The sequence below is a fragment of the Phalacrocorax aristotelis genome, chromosome 1 (assembly GCF_949628215.1).
Source record: "Phalacrocorax aristotelis chromosome 1, bGulAri2.1, whole genome shotgun sequence".
Classification (NCBI taxonomy): Eukaryota; Metazoa; Chordata; class Aves; order Suliformes; family Phalacrocoracidae; genus Phalacrocorax; species Phalacrocorax aristotelis.
The window spans coordinates 161,320,314-161,339,340 of NC_134276.1; the positions used below are offsets into that span (position 1 = coordinate 161,320,314).

Sequence of the window (19,027 nt, forward strand, 5' to 3'; positions counted from 1 at the left end):
GTCCATATGGGCATCCTGTCCCTCCTCTGGACTGCTCCTGTGAGCCTCTACTCCTGTTTCTGACCCATCCCACGTAGCCAGTAGTACATGGGCCATCACTTGACCACAATGGATGTTTATTTTGTGTTCCCAGCAGTCATGCTAGGCTGTTTGTTCTCTCTGTCTGGCTCTCTTTCCCTTCCCTCCAGTTTGTGCCTCTTCTTGCTGTCCTTATTTTCCCCACCACCGGTGACGCACCCGGGCCAGAACCTGGCTGTGTCTCTCCGGTTGCCCCCAGGTTTCTTTGCACCGCTCCCCTCGAAAGCCCCCCAGCAGCAAAGCAGACACCCAGCTTTAATTGCAGTCAGATGCCTGGATGGAGAATGTTTGCTCCCTAGAGGGGAAAAGGGTATTACAAACTAAATGCTTCGAGCAGGACTCACACCAGACAAATCAATTTTACTGTATCCCAGGCTGAATAGCCCCAAACACATTGCCATTCACCACACAACAGACTTGCCAAGCCAGGAGATCTGATAAGAACAATGCGAGGAGGACCAGTGGCTGCAACTGCTAGGCAAGTTCCCACCAGCACGCAGATAGCTTATCTCTTCTGTCAAGATGGGACATGCATCAATGTCTGCTGCACAACAGCAGGGAAAAGCTAGTGGAGACCTGCTCTCTGGTCCTGGACATGCACGTAGCACTCCTTACAACATTGTCCCTGAGGACCGTCTTTATTACTCACTCGGTCTCATTAGGAAAGGGGTGGGAATTGTTCCTGAAAAAGCAACAGCAAAGATGCAGCTCCCCAGGGACCCAGCTCAAGATGAGCTGAAGAGTGCCTAGCGCCTGCCCTGGACACCAGCAAGCGGCTGGTCGGCTGCAGGAGCAGCACAGCAGCTGGAGGATGGCTGGAGGGAAGATGTCTCATAGCCCACTCTTAGGCCATGTTGTGACACTGTTGCTTTTAACCCCATCAACTCCCAGCACGCATCCTCCTCACAAAATTCAGCCAGAGTGCCGCTACTTGGAGGTGAGCTACACAAGATGCAAAGCTACTTTGTGCAAGGAGGGAGGTGGAAAGAGGAGCAGCCTGTGCTGGGGAGCATCTCCCCCTCCTGCAGAGAGGAACGGGACTTAGGCTGCAAATCAGGGGCAGCAAAGGTGCAATGTAGTTCGGTGAGACCTAGAATGTGGACACTGCCTTCAAAACGCCTGCTGGCAGCAGCTTGCCGCTGGACCGCAGCCCCTCCAGGCAGAGGCAAGGCAGAGGCTGTTCAAATGCACCCAGCGGTGTGCGCCTGATCCTCCTCCTGGCTGGGGGACTTGTCTGTCAGCAGCACATTAAATGGGGGATGCACAAGCTCTGCCCTCGTTCTGCTCCCCCAGTGAGTTCCCAAACCTGATGTAGTTTGGGGTGGCAGGGGAAAAGGGACAGAGCTGTACGTGCATGGGAAGCCCTTTCACAATCATGTTCTCCACAGGCAACATGATGGGTTCCTCGCTCTGCCTGCTCAAGGCAGGAGAGCCAGAGGGGCAAATTCGACATGGCTGTGTACCCAGGCCTGTCTGATCCCTGCCTCCACAAGCTGGCCCCCACACCCCCATGACCTCATGCACTTGGGCAACGTTCCCTCATAGCATCTCTCCCACCCCACAAGGCAGGAGGTCAAACGTGGCCAGTGATCCATAGCATGGGGTATAGCACACTGAGTCACAGTCCTGCGCTCAGCCGTGCCTGGCAGACAGAGCGTTTCCCAGTTTCAGTCTGGCACACACATTCCCACCCCACACACTCACCTACAAGCTGTTGCATGACATTTCCCATCTTTGGAGCAGGAAAAGTGGAAAATTAGGGGTTAAATATGCAGGCTGCAGGGCACTGCACTTCAAAAGCCTGCCGTCAGGACCTGGGCTTACAAGGGTGTAGCTATTTCGCTCTTGGCCCCAAAAGCAAGGAGCAGGGCACAGCTCCCACCCATGGGGTTAAACACTTGGTGACACCAAGGCTCTGTTGGGAACAGTCCCCAGCCCACCCTGTCCCCGAGCCATGCCTGGGCACTGCGGCACTGCTAGCTGGCACAGCCCAAAACCACACCAGGGAGGATGCTAACAACCGCACGGCGTGAGCCATCATCCCAAAGCAGCACTTGGGCCTGGCCCTGCTCCTGTTGTGTTTACTAAGACAGACAAAGCCAGAGGGACCAGAAAGGAGCCTATGAAAGGCCAGGTCCACCCTTGGGAAATCTGCGTACGCAGACTCTGTGTCTCCCTCCTCCTCCTCCTGGGTTGCAGTTTTCTTTTTATTCCTAACCCCACGTCCGCCATGCCCCGGCAGTGGGTTCACTCCGCCCTGCTGCTCCTCGCCACCACCAAAAGCAGGGCTGAAGCTGGCTGCGGTGCCAAGCGGCAGAGGCTGAGCAGCCAGGCTGGAGGGAGAGCCACCGTACTGCCTCCTGCCATTTCACAGTCCGGACTTAAGCCAGTGCTGAAGTTTCCTAGGGAACCTGAGGCAGCTGCAGCGAAAGCAGGATTGCTGGCAATGGGGGATTTTCAAGCATGGGTCAAAAACCATCTATTCAAGCTCACCAGCTGCTAAACCTGAGCCAGCTGCACAGCCGAGAGCACGTGCATTCAGTGCTGGGGCACCCCGCAGCGGGAATGCCTCCTCCCTGTGCCGCGTTGTAAAAGAGAGGCTGCACACGGCTGCGTCTCTGAGCTCCCCGGGCGGCTGCTACGCTAAACATCCCTGGCAAACGCTTCGCTAAGTCACACTTCGTTGTCGCCGCAATGCAGTGATGTATTCATCATCCAGTCTTGGGGATTTGCTGCAGTTGGGCTCCCTGATTTGCTCCAGGATGCCTAGTTTCGTGTCGCTGATCTCAGCTCAGATCATGCTTGGATGCCTGTGAAAAATGCCTTTGCAATAGGATTTTTCTCCTTCTTCTTCTTCCTCCTGCTGTTCTTTAGAGTCAAACCATATCTCAGCAAAATCCAGGCTCTTAGACCATTTTTCCCCAATACTTGTGCTTTCTAACGATGCCCCTTCCATCTGCTAGCAATAACATGGCAAGTCAAGGCTGGAATGAGAACGGGTGATCTGTTCACCTTTCCAAGCGCCTCTCTCGACACCTGAATCCCAAGTGCACTATATCGGTAGAACATTTGTTCCAGCCTGGAGCTGATCTCACCAGTGGTGTGGCAAATTACTTCATCCAGGCTCCCCCTTGCAGGCCTGGGGCCTTCAATGCTTGCTTCAGCCCCATATATTTAAGCAGCACTCTGTAACCTGGCAGGTCTTCCTCTTCCTGTTCTGATTTCGGCTTACCCAGATACATAACCTATCAGCCCCCAAGCCATGACTGTGACTAGGGCTTCTGTCCCGTCAGTTTTTCTTTCATCTTTGCCTGCTGCCAATACTGTTGCTCAACAGCAAGAGAGTTCCCATGTTCTCAGAGCATCCCCTGACTGTCCTGGACTCTCTTGGGAAGATGCGGCAGCAGCAAATCCAGCTGAGCCTTGCCCAGGGGGTTAGTGAGGCACTGCCACTCCCTACACTGGCCAGGAGGACACTGCTGCACACTCGGTCGAGGGATCAAGACACCCCTGAGTTGCCCAGTCTGGAAGGAGGGCTCAAACACAAGGAAGCAGCAAGCTGCACAGCTCACCTCTAACTCTGGTATTTGCTTCTCCTACTTGCTTGTCTCGCTGAGCCAGTTGCTTTAATGACAGAGCCAATGTGGAAAAGAAATTTAGTATACAGTGGTCAAGGCAATTCCCCAAAGGAAACAAGTGTAATTATGCCCATGCTAATGACCAGGGAAACTGAGGCAGCGAGCATAGATATGCATGTCCTCGAGTCTTGCTCTGAGACATGTTTAATTGCAGAGATCTAACCAGCAGGTTTTCTGATCCCTTATCCAGCATCCTGTTCCCTCATTCTGCTCCTGTAGTTGTAGAAGGATGCATTTGATCACGGGGGACAGGTCTTCCTAGAGTGAAACAAGGAAACACTGAAAGAAATGGAAGGGAGCAATCCTGGTAGATGACTGCATACCACAGAAGGTGCTGCATATGAAAGGGAAGGACACATTTCCTATTAGATTAAAGGAGCTCAAACCTGCTCTCCCTCTAGAAAAGTATGCAACTCTATACTTGCCTCTCTAATTGCAACCCTCCGCTGGGAAAGGTGCTTAGAAGTATTGCGAAAGGAAGGAGATTAGCCAAGGTCAGGGAATAGCAGGGCTGCAAATCCAGAGGACTGCACAAGAGGTGCGTGATCCGAGGTGACGTCAGGAGAGGCGCTGCCAGCCCAGTTCTAAGAGAAAGCAGCAGAGGTAGAACTGAGCCAAAAACCCAGGAACTGGCTGCTACAGTCAGCCGGAGCAGGAAAACAAGAAAAGGGAACAAAAGACCACAGTACCAAGCTTCAGGAAAGTGAAGGTCCCTGGCAGAACGCCTTGCCAAAGAAAAAGGAATGTGACAGGGGAAAGGGAACCTCACAACCTCACATCACAGGCCAGAGCCGACAACCCAGCAGGAAGCGCACAAAAGCTCTCACTGCCACGCACAAGCACATTCGAAAAACATTGCAGGGTTTGCATAAACACACAAGGCAGAAAAAACCAAACAAATGTTGGGACAGAGCGAGGGTGACGAGGCGGTTCTGGCTGGCTGAAGACGACCTGGTGGGTGGAAAACCCCTCTCCCAGGCCACCCGGCTACTCCTGCAAGGCCGCCTTCCCTTCGCCTGTTTCGCGATTCACCTCGACTGTGCAGGCAGCAAATGCCCATTTGCTGAGCCCAGGTTGATCAGGCAGGAGCTCTCCTGCCTGCTGCTGCCCTCTGCGGGACAGCCTGCTGCAGGGCCTGCCAAACCCGGGATCCCGCACCCCCCGCGTCAGCAAGAGCTTTCCTTTCCCCGGCACGCCAACTCCCCAGGCCTCCGGCTTGAACGTAATCACTTTCCTCTGCGACCGGCTACAAGCTAATTATAGTTCCAGTACTTTCATTCTGGAGCGGTGTCAATTACAACATGGAGCATCTCACTCCATCCAAACCTCGTTTGGGATTCCAGCTGTCGGTAAAAAATAGAGGGATAGGAGAAAGGTTTTTCCTCACAAGCCATCTAATCACTGTTACCAGGAGCAAAATTCAGGCTCCTATCTCCTTTTTTTCTTTTTTTTGTTGGACTGAGGGTCCTTGTTATATGGAAAGCAGATGTAACCAAAAGCGGAAGAAACCCCTAAATCTATGAGAAATAAAACCAAGGTTTGAAAAGCCGCTGCTGACACAACTGTCATGCATGAGTTCACTCGCTATTGTTTGCAACCAGCTGAAAAGAGGTGCAGCCTTCCATTCATCCTGGACTTGCTAACCACTGGGTGTTGCCAAAGAGAGGAAAATAAACAACCTCCAGACTCAGACGGATCGAAACCTGAGCAAAATGGGGCTGTGAAGCACGAGGCTGAAAAACCACTCCTTCAGAGGCATCGCTTTGTGAGTTGGCAAGAAGAGATGCAACACTTTCTACGCAGATTGTACATGACCTAGAAGAGCAATATCTAGGCCTCGGTCTCCTAGAGATGAGTTAAGGATTCTCAGAAAAATCAAAGAGGTAGTAGTGACAGGCAAAGCTGACTCACAAGATTAAAATAACTCATGTAAAAACGTGCTTGAACACAGCAGAGGGAAGGATGTGGCAATTTTCTATGAAAGGCACTTTAAAAAGGCTTTGTGATGCAAGGCTGTAACAGTTAAAAAAAGAATTACATTCAAGTGCCAAAAAGTACCTTTTAATGGCCAAAAAATCCCCCCTCAAAACAATGGCTATACATAAGGAAAAGACATTAGGCGTGACACCAGGGCAGTTCCCTCGCCTGCCATCTGTGGGATTAGCTCTGTAAATGAGTAACCCAACGCAGGACCACTCTGAGTCACACCTCTGTCTCCAGGATTAGTGGCTTTGAGGCTGAACAGGCTTTATGGTACTCATGCTCTTATCGCAGAGGTTCTGGCAGGGCCAGCCCAGGCGGGTGGCTTTGAGCACCAGCGCTGATGAGGCGCTCTTCAAACAGGTGGAGGCCTGTGATCCCCGAAGGTCATCCACTTGGCACCTTTCACCGGTGTTATTTAAAAAGCAAAAAAAACCTACATCAAATGCAATAAATCGCTGCAGGGACACATACACACTGCTCCTTCCAAGACCACTGGAGCAGAGAGAAAACAAGCAATATTAAGTGACACAGTTCGGGCTGGCCTGGATTACCACAGCCGCAAGGAGAAAAAGGACAAATGGGAGTTTATATTCCTGGGGCCCTCAGTTATTTTCAGGGCTTCACCAACACCCCGCCCCCCGCCCCCCCCGCAGCTGCTCAGCCAGGCGGGAGGCGGCCAGGCCGGGCCCTGCCGGGAGAGAACCGACCAGGGCACAGAGGCTCGTTTATTAACATTTATGCCTCTAAACACCGTGAGGCGGCCCGCGGCAGCCGGAGGAGCAGTCGGGCCGGGCTGACGGCCCCGCTTCCCTCAGGGCCTGACTGGCGCACACTGCGCATGCGTGGGGGCCGGCGGGATCATGTCCTTTTAAAGGACACGCTGCTCCCCCCCGGGGCGGAAGTGCTTGCTCCCCTCACCGGAAGTAGCTTCACCTGCCAATACAGGGTTCTTCCGGGAAGGGTTTGTTTCCGTGCGGCGGCTGGTTTCCGGCGCTCTGGCTTGCCCCGCTGTCTATGTCCTTCTCCTGGAGGCCTTCCGCTTCCTTTCGCTATCCCGCGCTTTTCTTTCCCCTGAGCGGTGAAAGCCGCTATGGTGGATCGGGAGTGCGTTTCGGCAGGGGGCGCGCGCTGGGAGCGGGGAGGTGGGCGGCGCTCTGCGCCGTCGACTTCCGGCTCTCTATGGTGAAGCCGACGGAGCGGCGCTCTAGACGGTTCGGTGTTCTCTCGATGGCTCGGCGGCGCCGGGCCGGGCGGGTGGGCGGCGGTGGAGTGGGGCTGACCCGCTGAAAGAACCGCCGGTGGCCGGGCGGGGCCCTCCGCCATGGAGCCCGAAACGTTGGAGGCGTGCATCAGTGAGTGCGGCCGGGACCACCCCTTTCCCTGATACGGCCTGATACGGCCCTGATGCGGGGCGGGGAGGGAGGGAGGGATGGGGTGCAGGTTGGGGGAGGGGGGCATTGGGGTGTGAGGGGACGGGGCCGGCTCGGGGGGGGGCTGAGAAGGGGCAGGGGGTGACATGTAGCGAGGTGTCAGGGCAAATGGGGGTGTTGGGGCTGAGTGTGAGGGGTGGGTGGCCGTGTCTGTGGCCGCACCAGGGTGGCTGTGGGTGCACTTAGGTGTCTGGCCGTGGCTGTGGGTACACCTAGGTGTGACCCGCGGCTGTACGCGCAGTTAGGGTCTGCAGGTGCGACCCTGCGGCCGAGCACGGAGCGGGGAGTGTGCTGGCAAGACCTCCGTGCGGCGAGGTTGGGTCGGTGTGTGTTACTGGCCGGGAGGCGGTGGTGAGGGAGTTAGCGCACAGGGGCTGTACAAGTGGACAGGGGTGTGTATTTGCCTTCCATGCCATCCTCTGTTGATGCACCTGGTGGAGTTGGCAGGGAGGGAGCAGGAGCAATATTGCTTCTCACCCCCACAGGGTGGGAGCCTGGGGAGGCTTTCTCACCATCCTCTTCTCCCACCCACAGACAAAGCAACAAACCCTCTGAACAAGGACCTGGACTGGGACGGTATTAACGCTTTCTGTGAGCAGCTCAATAAGGAGCTAGAGGGGTAAGTGCTTCTTCCTTCTCCTAGGTTGTGATTGTCCATCCAGTAAGATTCAGTGGGATTTTCCTGAGAGCTGAATAGTCATGAAGTCACTCAAAGTAGGGGTGGGTGGGGGTCCTGGTCAACTAGCAGAAGGTCCTCACACGGTTTTAGTGCCTTAAACTTGAAACATGGTTTTCAATCCTGGATTCCTAGACAGAAACACAGGTACTTTTCATCAATAACCAGCTAGGTTTTTTTTTCCCCCCCTCGCTCCCTCCAGTCCTCCACTTGCTACCCGACTTCTTGCCCACAAGATCCAGTCTCCACAGGAATGGGAAGCTATCCAGGCCCTCACGGTAAGGGCATCTGCAGGCTGGTAGAACTAGATGGAGGGCCGGGGTGTGGGGTTGTGCCAGTTTGACTGGAGGAGCACAGGAAGCTCTGAACTCCCTCTGAGAAAGCCCTGGAGCACCTGAGCCCATGGGCGGGAGAAGTGCTGAAGGTGGTTCCACAAGAGAGTAGGGGTGACTGGTCGGAAAGGCCTTGTTCCTAGGAAGGGTCATAGGCTGCTGAAATTGATGGGAAGCTTTTTGTTCTCTTAATGACATTGTGGATCCACGCTGTGAAACCCCAGTATTTATGAATTCTCTAAGGATATCCCCTTCGATGGGCTGTTGTCTCCTCCAAAGAGGAAAATCTTCTTGCTTCCCTTTAGGAAGGGTGATTGGCCACCTGGGAGGGAAAGGTGGTGTCCCTCCACACTGCTCTGAGGATGGCTACAGGCTCCATGCCTGGCGAGGGGTGAGCAGGAGGGAGCTGGCTCTTGAACCTGCTGCTGACCCCATGCTGGGGCTCAACCTGGCCCCTCTCCCCAGGTACTGGAGTCCTGCATGAAGAGCTGTGGCAAACGCTTCCACGACGAGGTGGGCAAGTTCCGCTTCCTCAATGAGCTCATCAAAGTGGTGTCACCCAAGGTGGGTCCCAGGGGATGGTGCTGGCGGGGCCTAGAGCTTGGTGGCAGGGGGGCATTGGGAAGTAGTAGTGGCTGAGCAGAAAGGTCAAACACCCGCTGGGATGTGGGGGAAACAGAACGGTGCTAGTAGGAGATGTAATTTGTATTCCCTGGTGAGTTTTTCCCCCTCTGCTCCCAGCTGATTCTTGATGTGAGAAGCTGAGGGCCAGCTAGACATGATGCAACCAGCACTTGTGAGACTACTGAGCTCATCCGTGTGCATGCAGTCACCTTCCCTGCATCTCTGTTGGGCTCTCTCTGTACTGCATGCGCTCGGGAACCTCCCCTAGCTTTGACATCGTGACCAGGTCTCTCTGGGGTAACCCAGCCTGGTTGAGACACTCTCAGAGGGCAAGCCCAGGCCTGGTCAGTGGTGCTCTGGCAAGTCCATCTGAAGCACCAAGTTATTACCTGCTCCTCTGCTGATGCTGCTGTTCCTGCAGCAGAACAAGCTGTGTGTGCTCTCCTTTTTAGTCGAGGCAGTTAAGACCAGCAAGTATGGAGTTAAGAGAACACAGGCTAAATATGACTAAGGAAAACCTTCATCTGCCAGTCACAGCTTGTGATCTGTGATGATGAATAGCCAGGGACGATGACAGCAGCATCCTAAAGTCCTCTTGCTAGGCACCCTAGAGAATGTCCTCTGTGTTAAGCCACTGGCCTCTTGTGGCACATGCACTCTTTCTACCACCAGTGCCCCCAGCAGACCCACAAGAGAAGAGTGAAGGATGATGGTATGGCAGGGGGAGACCTGTAATGTTTGGAGATCTCTGTGCTTGTCGTCTGGGGCTCACCTAGCTGTAAAGGGTGCTGGAGAGTGCCCCTGAGAAACAGGGCTGGGTCCTGCTCCAAAGACCATTACTCACGGTCCTTCTCCTCCCAGCCCTGCTGTCCCAAGCTCGTTCCTGAAGGGCTGCCTTGCCAAGCAGCTTCTGTTAGCAGTACCCTTTCCTTCACAAGGTAATAGAGGCCCTCCTGAGCCTTCCTACCTGTCCCTGCATGTTGTTGAGGGGCTGCTGGTGCAGCATTTCTCCCACCTCTTGTGTTTTCTGTGGTGGAAACCAAGCACAGCATAGTACGTGTTGCAAGGGCCTCATGAGCTTTCCTGCTTGCTTCCTCTTTCCTCCTCCCTGTGCCGTTGGGAACGGTCTCACTTCTTCTGGGGGAGGGGAGGAGAGGAACAGGCCAGGCTTGCAACGGCTCAGATCAGCTTTGAGCCACGTCTTCTCTCTTCCTCTAGTATCTTGGCAGCCGGACACCAGAAAAAGTGAAGTCAAAGATCCTGGAGCTGATGTACAGCTGGACATTAGGGCTGCCTCACGAGGTGAAGATCTCAGAAGCCTACCAGATGCTGAAGAAACAAGGTGAGAGGCAGTACTCTGGAAGGGGAAGGTAGATGGATGGTTTGCCCTCCCTCCTTTCTTGTCTGGGCAGAATCTGAAACAGACTCCCCTTTCCTATGCCCAGACCTAGCACATCCATCAGCCTGCCTGATTCAGCAGCAGGGGCAGGCGAAGGTGTGGGTGCCTTGTGGCCCCTAGCTGGGTGGAGGGGGTTGCTGGTGGTCTGAGTTGTATAATAGGTTGGAGGGGACACCTGCTTGCTCCTGCAGGAGATGTGGCACTGGAAGGGGCTGGGGCTGGAGGGCTGTGAGTGCTTTGGCAGTCAATGCTGGATTTCAAAGATGGAGAGTGGGGGACAGTTCTTACATGAAAACACAATCCAGGATCACGGATAGTGGGAGCAGACCCAAACTCCCTCAGTCCCAGCTGGGTCTGGTGGTCCATTAGGGAAGAAGTTACCTAGGTGGCACTGCCATCCCCCAGTAGGTGAGTTCTCCTGACCTCTCCATTGGTCTCTACTGCAGGGATCGTGAAATGTGACCCAAAACTGCCTGACGATGCTCCTTTTCCGCCTCCTCCCCCTCGGCCCAAGAACATAATCTTTGATGATGAAGAGAAATCCAAGGTAAGGGCTCTGTGCAAGGAGAGGGACTGTGGGCAACATCTTCCCTGCTCCAGGATCTCCTGTCCTCCTGCAGTGGAGATCTAGAAAGAGTCAAGGCCCCTGCTCCATATGCTATACTTCAGAAAATGCATCACAGGAATGCTGAGGGCTCACTTGAAAATCATGACAAAAGAAACAGTCAGACATGGGGCAAGTGGGTCTATTTGACCTTTGGAGCACTTAGCTGCAGGATGGCGCAAAGGATAAAGTGCTTACATTAGCTCAGAAGTTTCTGGGAGGTTTGCTGCCCTGCAGTCTCCAGGCTTCTGAGTTACCTGTCTATGAGGTTTTAAGTCCCAGCCCCAGATGCTGCTGCTGTTCTCTCTACCCCACCCCCAGCACTGCAATCTGCTTATTGCCCAACTACTTATGCCTTCCTGGACCCATCCTATATTGCCTTTCCATCAGAATTGTATCGCCACTCAGGCGAACCTTTGCTGTACCAATGCTGATATATTTAAGCAAGTATTAGGCTCTTCTGGGTCTACTTCCACAGCAGAAGTGTGATGCCAGTTTGCTGCAGGGGATATATTTTGCCTCTGTGGGTCACAGTGTACAAATGAGGATTTGTAGGTGGCCAGTGGGACTGTGTGCTGACTATAGAAGGGGAGAGAAAGTGGGAGCTCTCCCTCTGCACCTGTGAAGAGGCACATGAAGAGGTCTGAGTAGGAGTCCATTGCAATCCTATGCCAATTCCTGCATAAACCAGGCTTTCTCTCTTTCTCAGTACTAGTGCTGCTGTGCTCTGGGGTCTCCATGGTGCATAATGGGCAGGCAGGAGCAGGTTTTGAATGCAGGGGATCTTCAGGGAAAGACCTGTCTTATATAACAGAACCACAATGGGAAAAGGAAGAACAGTTGTACTACTTCCCTCCCTAGTCTCTGATAGCTCACAGGCTCTCATGGCTGGGCTTTCAAACAGCTGGCTTTGTCCGCTGCCTCTGCCAGATGTAGGTTTGGGGCAGGGGTAACTGCTGGCTCTAGCGTTGCAAGAGTGACTCTGGCTGCCACCCCTCAGCTTGGGCTCAGAGGTACCTTCTCTTTTGCAGATACTGGCTCGTCTCCTGAAAAGTTCCCATCCTGAGGACCTTCGGGCTGCCAACAAGCTCATCAAGGAGATGGTTCAGGAGGTGCGGGTGGGGAAAAGGGGAGCTGGGAGGTCATGGCCTGGGTGGCAACAGTTGGCACCAAGGGAGCAGTGGCTCTTTGTCCTCATGCAGACATACGGAGCTTCTGCCCAAAATTTTACGGCAGCAGCAGCTGCTAGAGAGTCCTTTTGTGACTTCTGCCATCCCTTGGCTATTTGGAGGAATGGCTCTAGGCTCTTTCTGTGGCCTAGGCCCTGCTACAGCACTAGATGTGTGGCAATTCCATCCCTGTTTGGCAAGTGCTGGCCCAGAGATGATGTGGAGTTTTCCACTGGAGTGGGAGTTGTTTTGAGGGTAGTGTTGCTGTGCCTTAGTCCGGGGAGTTGGTGTGTTGGCTGGCCCAGCCTTCTTCCTCTCCAAGTTGCAGACAAGAGCAAGGACATCCTTTCCTGTGTCCTACCCCTCCAGGACCAGAAGCGCATGGAGAAGATTTCCAAGAGAGTTAATGCCATCGAGGAGGTGAACAACAATGTGAAACTGCTGACAGAGATGGTGACAAACTACAGCAGGGGGGAGACGACGGAGAGCAACGAGGATCTAATGAAGGTGAGGAAAGGCCATCCTAGCATCTTCCCCAAGCTTAGCAGAGATAGGTGACCTCGAGTTCTTCCTGCCTGTTTTGCACCCCTGGCTGAGCATACTGCTGCTCGCCTCAGCACCCCTTTCTCCTCTCCCTCAGGAGCTTTATCAGCGCTGTGAGCGTATGAGGCCCATGCTTTTCCGGCTCGCCAGTGACACGGAAGACAATGATGAAGCTCTGGGTAAGCATATCTGGCCTTTCTCATTCTGTCCCCTCCATCTTTAAGGGAGCCTGTGCTTGGGCTGCCCATGGCACGGCATCAGCAGCCGCCGCTGCTCTGTTTGGGGTGGCTGCTTGCTGTAGGTTAGTTAGTCTATGGCTTGGCACTAAGCAGGGACATGTGGCAGCAATCAGCAGCATTACAGGCTTCCTCCACCTCACTGTAGGAGCAACACTTGTGCTTGTCCTGCTGAGACTGCCATGGAGGTATCAATATACTCTGATACAGTTTGCAGCAGCAATTGCAAAAATGCTGTCTGCAGTGGGCTGCTGTCAACTCTTTGGCCCTTGCTTTGAAGGAATAAAAAGTCACTCTGTTTCTTCCCGATTTTCAAACTTACTTCCCACCTGTTCTATTTCAGCGGAGATCCTGCAAGCCAATGACAATCTGACACAGGTGATCAATCTTTACAAGCAGCTTGTGCGGGGAGAAGAGATCAATGGGGAGACGGTGGCTGGTCCCCTTCGAGGTGAGGAGACTTAGGGAATGGGGACAGGAAGGTAAAGCAGAGGCACCCTGTTACTGGTTTGCTGCAATGTAAGAGAAGACTGAGAGAAGTGGAAAGGTGAAACCTGAGGGAGGTCAGAGTGGGGCTGGTGAGATGAGGAAGTGGCTTGTGGTGGTGACTGATGCATGAAGAGAGGGAATTGGAAGGGAGAGCAGAGGGGGAATTCCCTCTCCCAGGTGTGAGGAAGGATGGGAGCTGGCCTCAGCACCCTGGGTAAGGACTGGATAAGGTTGCTGTCTCAGCTTGTTCCTTCTCTACAGGCAGCACCTCAGCGCTTCTGGATCTGTCCGGCCTGGATCTTCCAGCAACAGGCCCTTCCTACCCAGCCTTGCCCACCCTTCCAGGTGGCTCAGCAGTCCCTGTGCCTGACCAAGCTGGCTCTGTCTCCTTGCTGGATGATGAACTCATGTCTTTAGGTGAGAAGGCCAGAGCAAAAGCTCTGTTCTCTCCTTGACTCTGGACAGTCTGCGTGGATGGTTCTTCTTGTGGCAGGAGCATGAATGAGGGAGAGCTCTGGGAGAGGTGAATAATGACAGACCAAGAGGTGGCTTTGACTTAGTGTGAGGCAGAAGGAGGGAAGGACCCTGCTATCATTCTGAACTTCAGTCCCGTGTTGTTTTCCTGACTAGTCAGAGAGAACCTGCAGGGATGTGCCCTCTGACTTGCTCTGGGAAAACTGACCTGGCAGGTAAATCAAGAGTGATGCAATGGCCATCCCCAGATGGGATCACCAGGGTGAATCACCCCCACCTCCTTGTATTTACTCCTTGCAGTGAAGTCATGAGCTAACAACAGACAAACGGGACTTCCAGAACTGTTCACATGGAAGTCTTGAGAGGTGCCAATCCTAGAAGGCTCTAGAATCCTCCTTTTTCCAACAAAGTGTCTGTTTCCTAAGATAGGTTCTTTGAGTACAACAGCATGAAGTAAACAATGTGGTCCGTGGGGCTTGTCATCCCAGTGGTATTCAATTCTCTGCCAATGGCAGTGAGAACTAGACTGTAAATGAGGATCTCTGAGCAGAAAAAACAGCCTCCTGGATCTCCCCCATGCAAGGATGGGGGCCAGAGATGGAGACCACATTGGTGGTTCTTCCCTGCTGCTTCTGTGTCTTATTCAGGCCCCATTTAATGCTCTTACCCACTTGGTAGATAAGCTTCATGTTTGCCTTTACCCCTGGCAGGCCTGAATGACCCAGCACCGCATCCTGCTCAGGCTGGTGACAGCAGTGGCTGGAACAGCTTCCAGGTAATGTGCTGGGAGCCAGGGCAGAAGGTGGGGAGGGTGGTGAAAGCAGCAAATGGAGTAGGTAGGGGAGGGTTCCATGTTTCATGGTCGGTCCTGATATGCGACCCTGCTTGGGGGACTCTCCTGTGCACTCTTTTTACAGTCATCAGAGAGCAACGAGCTCAATATCACCCCTATCACAGCAACTCCACCAGTCAAAGCAGATGCTGGTGCATCTTCCCCCAAACCTTCTCCTTTCACCAGTGGCCTGGATGATCTGGACCTCCTGGGCAAGACTCTGCTGCAACAGTCTTTGCCTCCAGAGTCTCAACAAGTGCGATGGTAAGCAGGGGTAGTGCAATCTCACATATCTCCTCATTGTTTCCATTTCTGGGGTGCTGGATGCAACATTTCAGTACCCCATCCCGCTCCTTGCTCTCTCTCCCTACAGGGAGAAGCAGCAGCCACCCCCCCGGCTCACCCTGAGGGATCTCCAGAACAGGAGCAGCTCTGGCACCACGGCCCACAATCCCAGCACTCTGCCTGTGCTCCAGAATGTTTCCCTTAACCCCACGCTGCCCCTGACATCGGAGCTGCCTGCCCCTGCTACACTTCCAAAAGCTGCCACCACACCAGCAGGAAGTACTGCAGTCCCACCACGGCCTCCTGCCGCTGCGCTGCCCCAGGAGATCTCTCTGGCCAACATCACTGTGCCTCTGGAGTCAATCAAACCCAGTGAGCTGGGGAGAAAGAGTGGGGCAGGCTTGGTGGGTTGGACTGTTTAGAAGGGGCCCAGACAAATCGGGGAAGAAACAAATGAACAGGTAATAAAGAAGGTGGAACAAACCATGTGCATATGGAAATAAGGAATGTGAGAAAACTTCTGACTTGTTGGATTTTGTGCAAGTTGAGGGGGAGTGGTATTTCTTGTCACTTGTACAGAGTTTGGGTGATGGGGAGAGGTTGCTGCAGGGCCAATTACTTCCTGGCTGACTGCTGCCTGTCCCTGCCTTCCCCACAGGCAGCATCCTCCCTGTGACAGTGTATGATCAGCACGGCTTTCGCGTCCTCTTCCACTTTGCTAAGGATGCCCTGCCTGAGAGGCCAGATGTGCTTGTGGTGGTGATTTCTATGCTTAGCACGGCCCCGCAGCCCATCCGCAACATTGTCTTTCAGTCCGCTGTCCCCAAGGTAAGGTGGCTGCTGGGGCTGAGGTCCCCAGACTGGGCTGAAGTGTTAATTCTCCCTTTGCAGGAAAGGCAGGGTGGGTAGAGAGAGCTCTGTGGGCATGAGAGCGAGTTGTGTTGCCTTCAGATTAGCAGGACCGGCACAATATTTTTCTCTTTGACTAGACCGTGGAAGCTCCCCAAATACAGGAGCAGGGCCTCTGTCTGCCGAGTCCCCGTCAGGAATGTGAGATGCTCTTATCTCTCCCTAGGTGATGAAGGTGAAGCTACAGCCTCCCTCAGGCACAGAGCTGCCGGCGTTCAACCCCATTGTCCACCCCAGTGCCATCACACAAGTCCTGCTGCTTGCTAACCCACAGAAGGTAACAGCACTGTCCCTGGGGCATGAGCAGACTGGTCTTGCTACCTGGGCAAAGCCTGGTTACCCTGTACCTATTCCCTCTGTTCTCTGCAGCTTCCTAGAGACCTGAATGGTTTGTGCCTCATGACTGACTGACCCTCCTTCTGACTCCTTATCCTTTTTCCCCTGTCTACAGGAGAAAGTGAGGCTACGGTACAAGCTGACCTTCACCATGGGAGAGCAAACCTACAATGAAATGGGGGATGTGGACCAGTTTCCCCCGCCGGAGTCCTGGGGAAACCTCTAGGGCTGCACATTGCAGGCACTACACTGCAGAGTCCTTGGGAAGCCAGCCCTGTGGGGCTGGAGCAGCCTGAGGAGATGGGGAGGGTGGGTGGGGGACTGCTGCTCACGCTCTATTCTCCAGATGGCCGGGCAAGGGCCAGAGGGAGCGTGCCTCAAGGAGGAGAGCAGAGATGCCAGGAGATGTTCATCCCACAAGACTAGGAATGGAGTAGAATGCTTCATGTGGGTGAACAGTTGCCTTCCCTGCTCTTCTGAAGGCATTGCTCCCTCCCCAGTCTGTCCAGCTTCTCTTCTAACCCTGTTTTCCCCCTGTGTGCAGTGGGGAAAAAGGATGGGGAGCTTTAACAACCTCAGCCTGGGGCAAGGCCTAGCAGAGGAAGATCCTTTTCTTTGTCCACTTCACGCTTCCTAGCCCTTCAGCTGCTTTGTGCTCTTTGGTGCTCACTCTTGTCCCCCTTGCCCCTTTCTTGGAGCTGGGCCCCAGTGGTTCCCTGTCTGGTGAGATCATGTTGGAGCTGGTGCGGAACAAGGCTGGACAGAGGCTCGGTGTCTCCAGCACCAGAAAGCAGGCAGCTGTCCTTGCTTTGTGGGGGATTGGAGAGAGATCTTCCTATATCCCCCTCCTTCCAGGTGCCAGTGGAGCTGTTGGTGGGAGGTGGGCTCTAGGGGGGGGGAAGCTGGGTTGCTGGGAAGGGCTTGCTCTGTGCCTCCCTGTCCCCTTCAGCTGGAGATCCTGGCCAGTGAACCCCTGCAGCAAGCATACCCTTCCCACATGCTTTATCTCCCGCAGCAAGCTTTGGGGACTGCTGCGGGACTCCGTCCTGTGTGACAGCTCAGACAGGGGCATACTGGGGCGGGGTGAGTCTCCCTGCAACCTCCTGCCAGATGGGGAGAGGGAACAGCACATGGTCTTCCTCCCCCCTGGCTGGGCTGGAGAGCTTGGTGGAGCAGGGGGGCTTTCTTAGCTCTTCAATGTCTTCTAACAGTGGGGTAGGTGATGGTCTGGGAGTCGAGGAGAGGCTGGGGCCCAGCCCGTCACCAGGGGGCACCACTAAGCTGCACTGGGAGCCCAGCTCTGCCCCGGGGGGGGTACAGGGGGTGCAGCTGTGCCTTGCCCACCTTTGCCCGCCACCATGGGCAGGCCTGGATCCCTGCGGCGAGGAGGGGGCTCGCCACAGCCACCTAATCACTGTGACACGAGAGCGGGGATCTGCAGGCACGGAGGAGACCAGGGGGTGGCACATCCTTGAGTGATCCACATCCCCATGGGACTTGCGACCACGGGAGCTGCTTCCCATCCCTAAGCTGGTTTTAACAGGGCCTCATCTTAAAAGCAGGGTGAGCTGTGCCCTGCGTTGGCTTGCCAGAGGTAGAAGGAGGCCTGTGTGAGATGGAGGTGAGTGGCGTGTTGGAGCTGGGCGCAGTGAGCGGTGGAGGAGAGGGCGAAGCAAGGTGTTTATGCTGGGGTTCTGCTGTGTCTTACTTCCCTTTCTGGTCTCTTTTCAGGGTTTTGTATGGGATTTTCTTTGCAGATCTTGTTTGGTTCTTGAACAGACTTGTATATATTTTCAGTGCAAAATTCTGTGAATGGAAGAAAACAAAGATTTAAAATGAAACGCCCGGCGCGAAGAATCTGCTGTATTTATGGGAAATAAAGAGTTCTTTCCTGATACTGTCCCTCTGCGTTTTGACCCAAGAAATGCCTTTTCCCCTCACCTTCCCTGACCATAGAGGAGCTGATTCCACCTTCTGAGGGGTCATCTCCAGCTCAAATCCTGCCCCTGCAAATGCTGTAACTCATCCCCCAGTCACATGGGGCCTTGGCATGATCATTTCCCCACTCCTGTGAGCAGGGAAAGGGGATGGTGGAAGTCCCCCAGTTGGTCTCAATTCCTGATTGAGAGCAGAGTCACTTCCAGGCTGGGAGCTGGGTGCTGCCGGCTTCCCTCCCTCCCTGAGGAGGGGCAGGGGGACAGTGGCTCCACAGCCCATTGGAAGCAGGGCTTGAGCTTGCTTTTGTGCCCTATGCAGCTGTTTGCAGCTTCACCACTGCCTGTAGCTGCACTTCCTCCTCATTCCCCGGTCTGCCTGTCAGAAGTGGCTCCCCAGGGCAATTTTGGTGCAGTGAGTGGGATCTGCTTCAGCAAGCAGCAGTCCAGAGCTGGGGGTGGTTGCTTGGGAGGAAAGAGACTTTGGCTTGGCCACCACCTGATGCAGCCAGCGGGTTATCTGGGAGATCTTGTCTGTGTCTTTGCAACAGGTGCTTGGGGCCCTTGCTTGCTTTCAGCAACCACACTGCCTGTTAGGAGTAGCCCCAGGGTGTGTGGCTGGGGGCTCAGGCATGCTTAGCCACAGTTTTAGAGCAACCTGGTGTTCAGGTGGGGACCACAGTGTTCACTTGCCCAGTCCCTGCTTGAAAGCAGGTCCAGCACTGTTTTGCTACACACTCACTGGAGGCTTGCACCACCACCAAGAAACAGCAGAGCATGGCAGCCCCCAAATTACTGCTCCTCAGGCTTTGGGGCACAGGTGGAGTGGCCCTTCCGCCTGCTTTTCCTTTGCTGCTTGTCTCATCTGCCCACAAGCTGACCGCTTCCCGTCTGGGCGCTGGTGCTAGTTCCTTTGCCAGCCACGTAACCCGGCTGACAGCAACCTCTTAGTGGAGAAGGAGGAAAGTCCCAGCTGCAGGTAGCCCAGAGATAAGGCAAGGTTTACATCTAGTAAAGCCAGGACCAAAGGCGGTGGTGGTGTGATGGGGATGTTTT

At 54.3% G+C, this 19,027-nt stretch overlaps 1 protein-coding gene across 2 annotated transcripts; it reads left to right on the forward strand.

Moving 5' to 3' along the window:
• The first annotated feature begins 6,869 nt into the window (after positions 1-6,869).
• GGA1 (golgi associated, gamma adaptin ear containing, ARF binding protein 1) lies at positions 6,870-17,932 on the forward strand. Of its 2 annotated transcripts, XM_075076692.1 has the most exons (17): positions 6,870-7,051; positions 7,664-7,748; positions 8,008-8,083; positions 8,603-8,701; positions 9,980-10,103; positions 10,607-10,707; positions 11,796-11,876; positions 12,303-12,440; positions 12,574-12,655; positions 13,056-13,163; positions 13,463-13,618; positions 14,386-14,450; positions 14,593-14,771; positions 14,881-15,164; positions 15,451-15,620; positions 15,868-15,978; positions 16,153-17,932. In XM_075076692.1, exons 1-17 carry the CDS (start codon positions 7,021-7,023, stop codon positions 16,261-16,263), a joined length of 2,001 nt encoding a protein of 666 aa, XP_074932793.1. In that variant the 5' UTR covers positions 6,870-7,020; the 3' UTR covers positions 16,264-17,932. The 2 variants fall into 2 exon arrangements, with proteins under 2 accessions (XP_074932793.1, XP_074932802.1); XM_075076701.1 differs by lacking the exon at positions 8,008-8,083 and having other exon boundaries at positions 6,879-7,051.
• The last annotated feature ends 1,095 nt before the right edge of the window (positions 17,933-19,027 follow it).

Excerpts from the sequence above, each read along its gene's own strand:
- GGA1 (XM_075076692.1), top strand. The coding sequence starts at position 7,021 with ATGGAGCCCGAAACGTTGGAGGCGTGCATCA. Across the intron at positions 10,104-10,606 it reads CCAGATGCTGAAGAAACAAG|GGATCGTGAAATGTGACCCA; the intron begins GTGAGAGGCAGT and ends TCTCTACTGCAG. Across the intron at positions 11,877-12,302 it reads TCAAGGAGATGGTTCAGGAG|GACCAGAAGCGCATGGAGAA; the intron begins GTGCGGGTGGGG and ends CTACCCCTCCAG.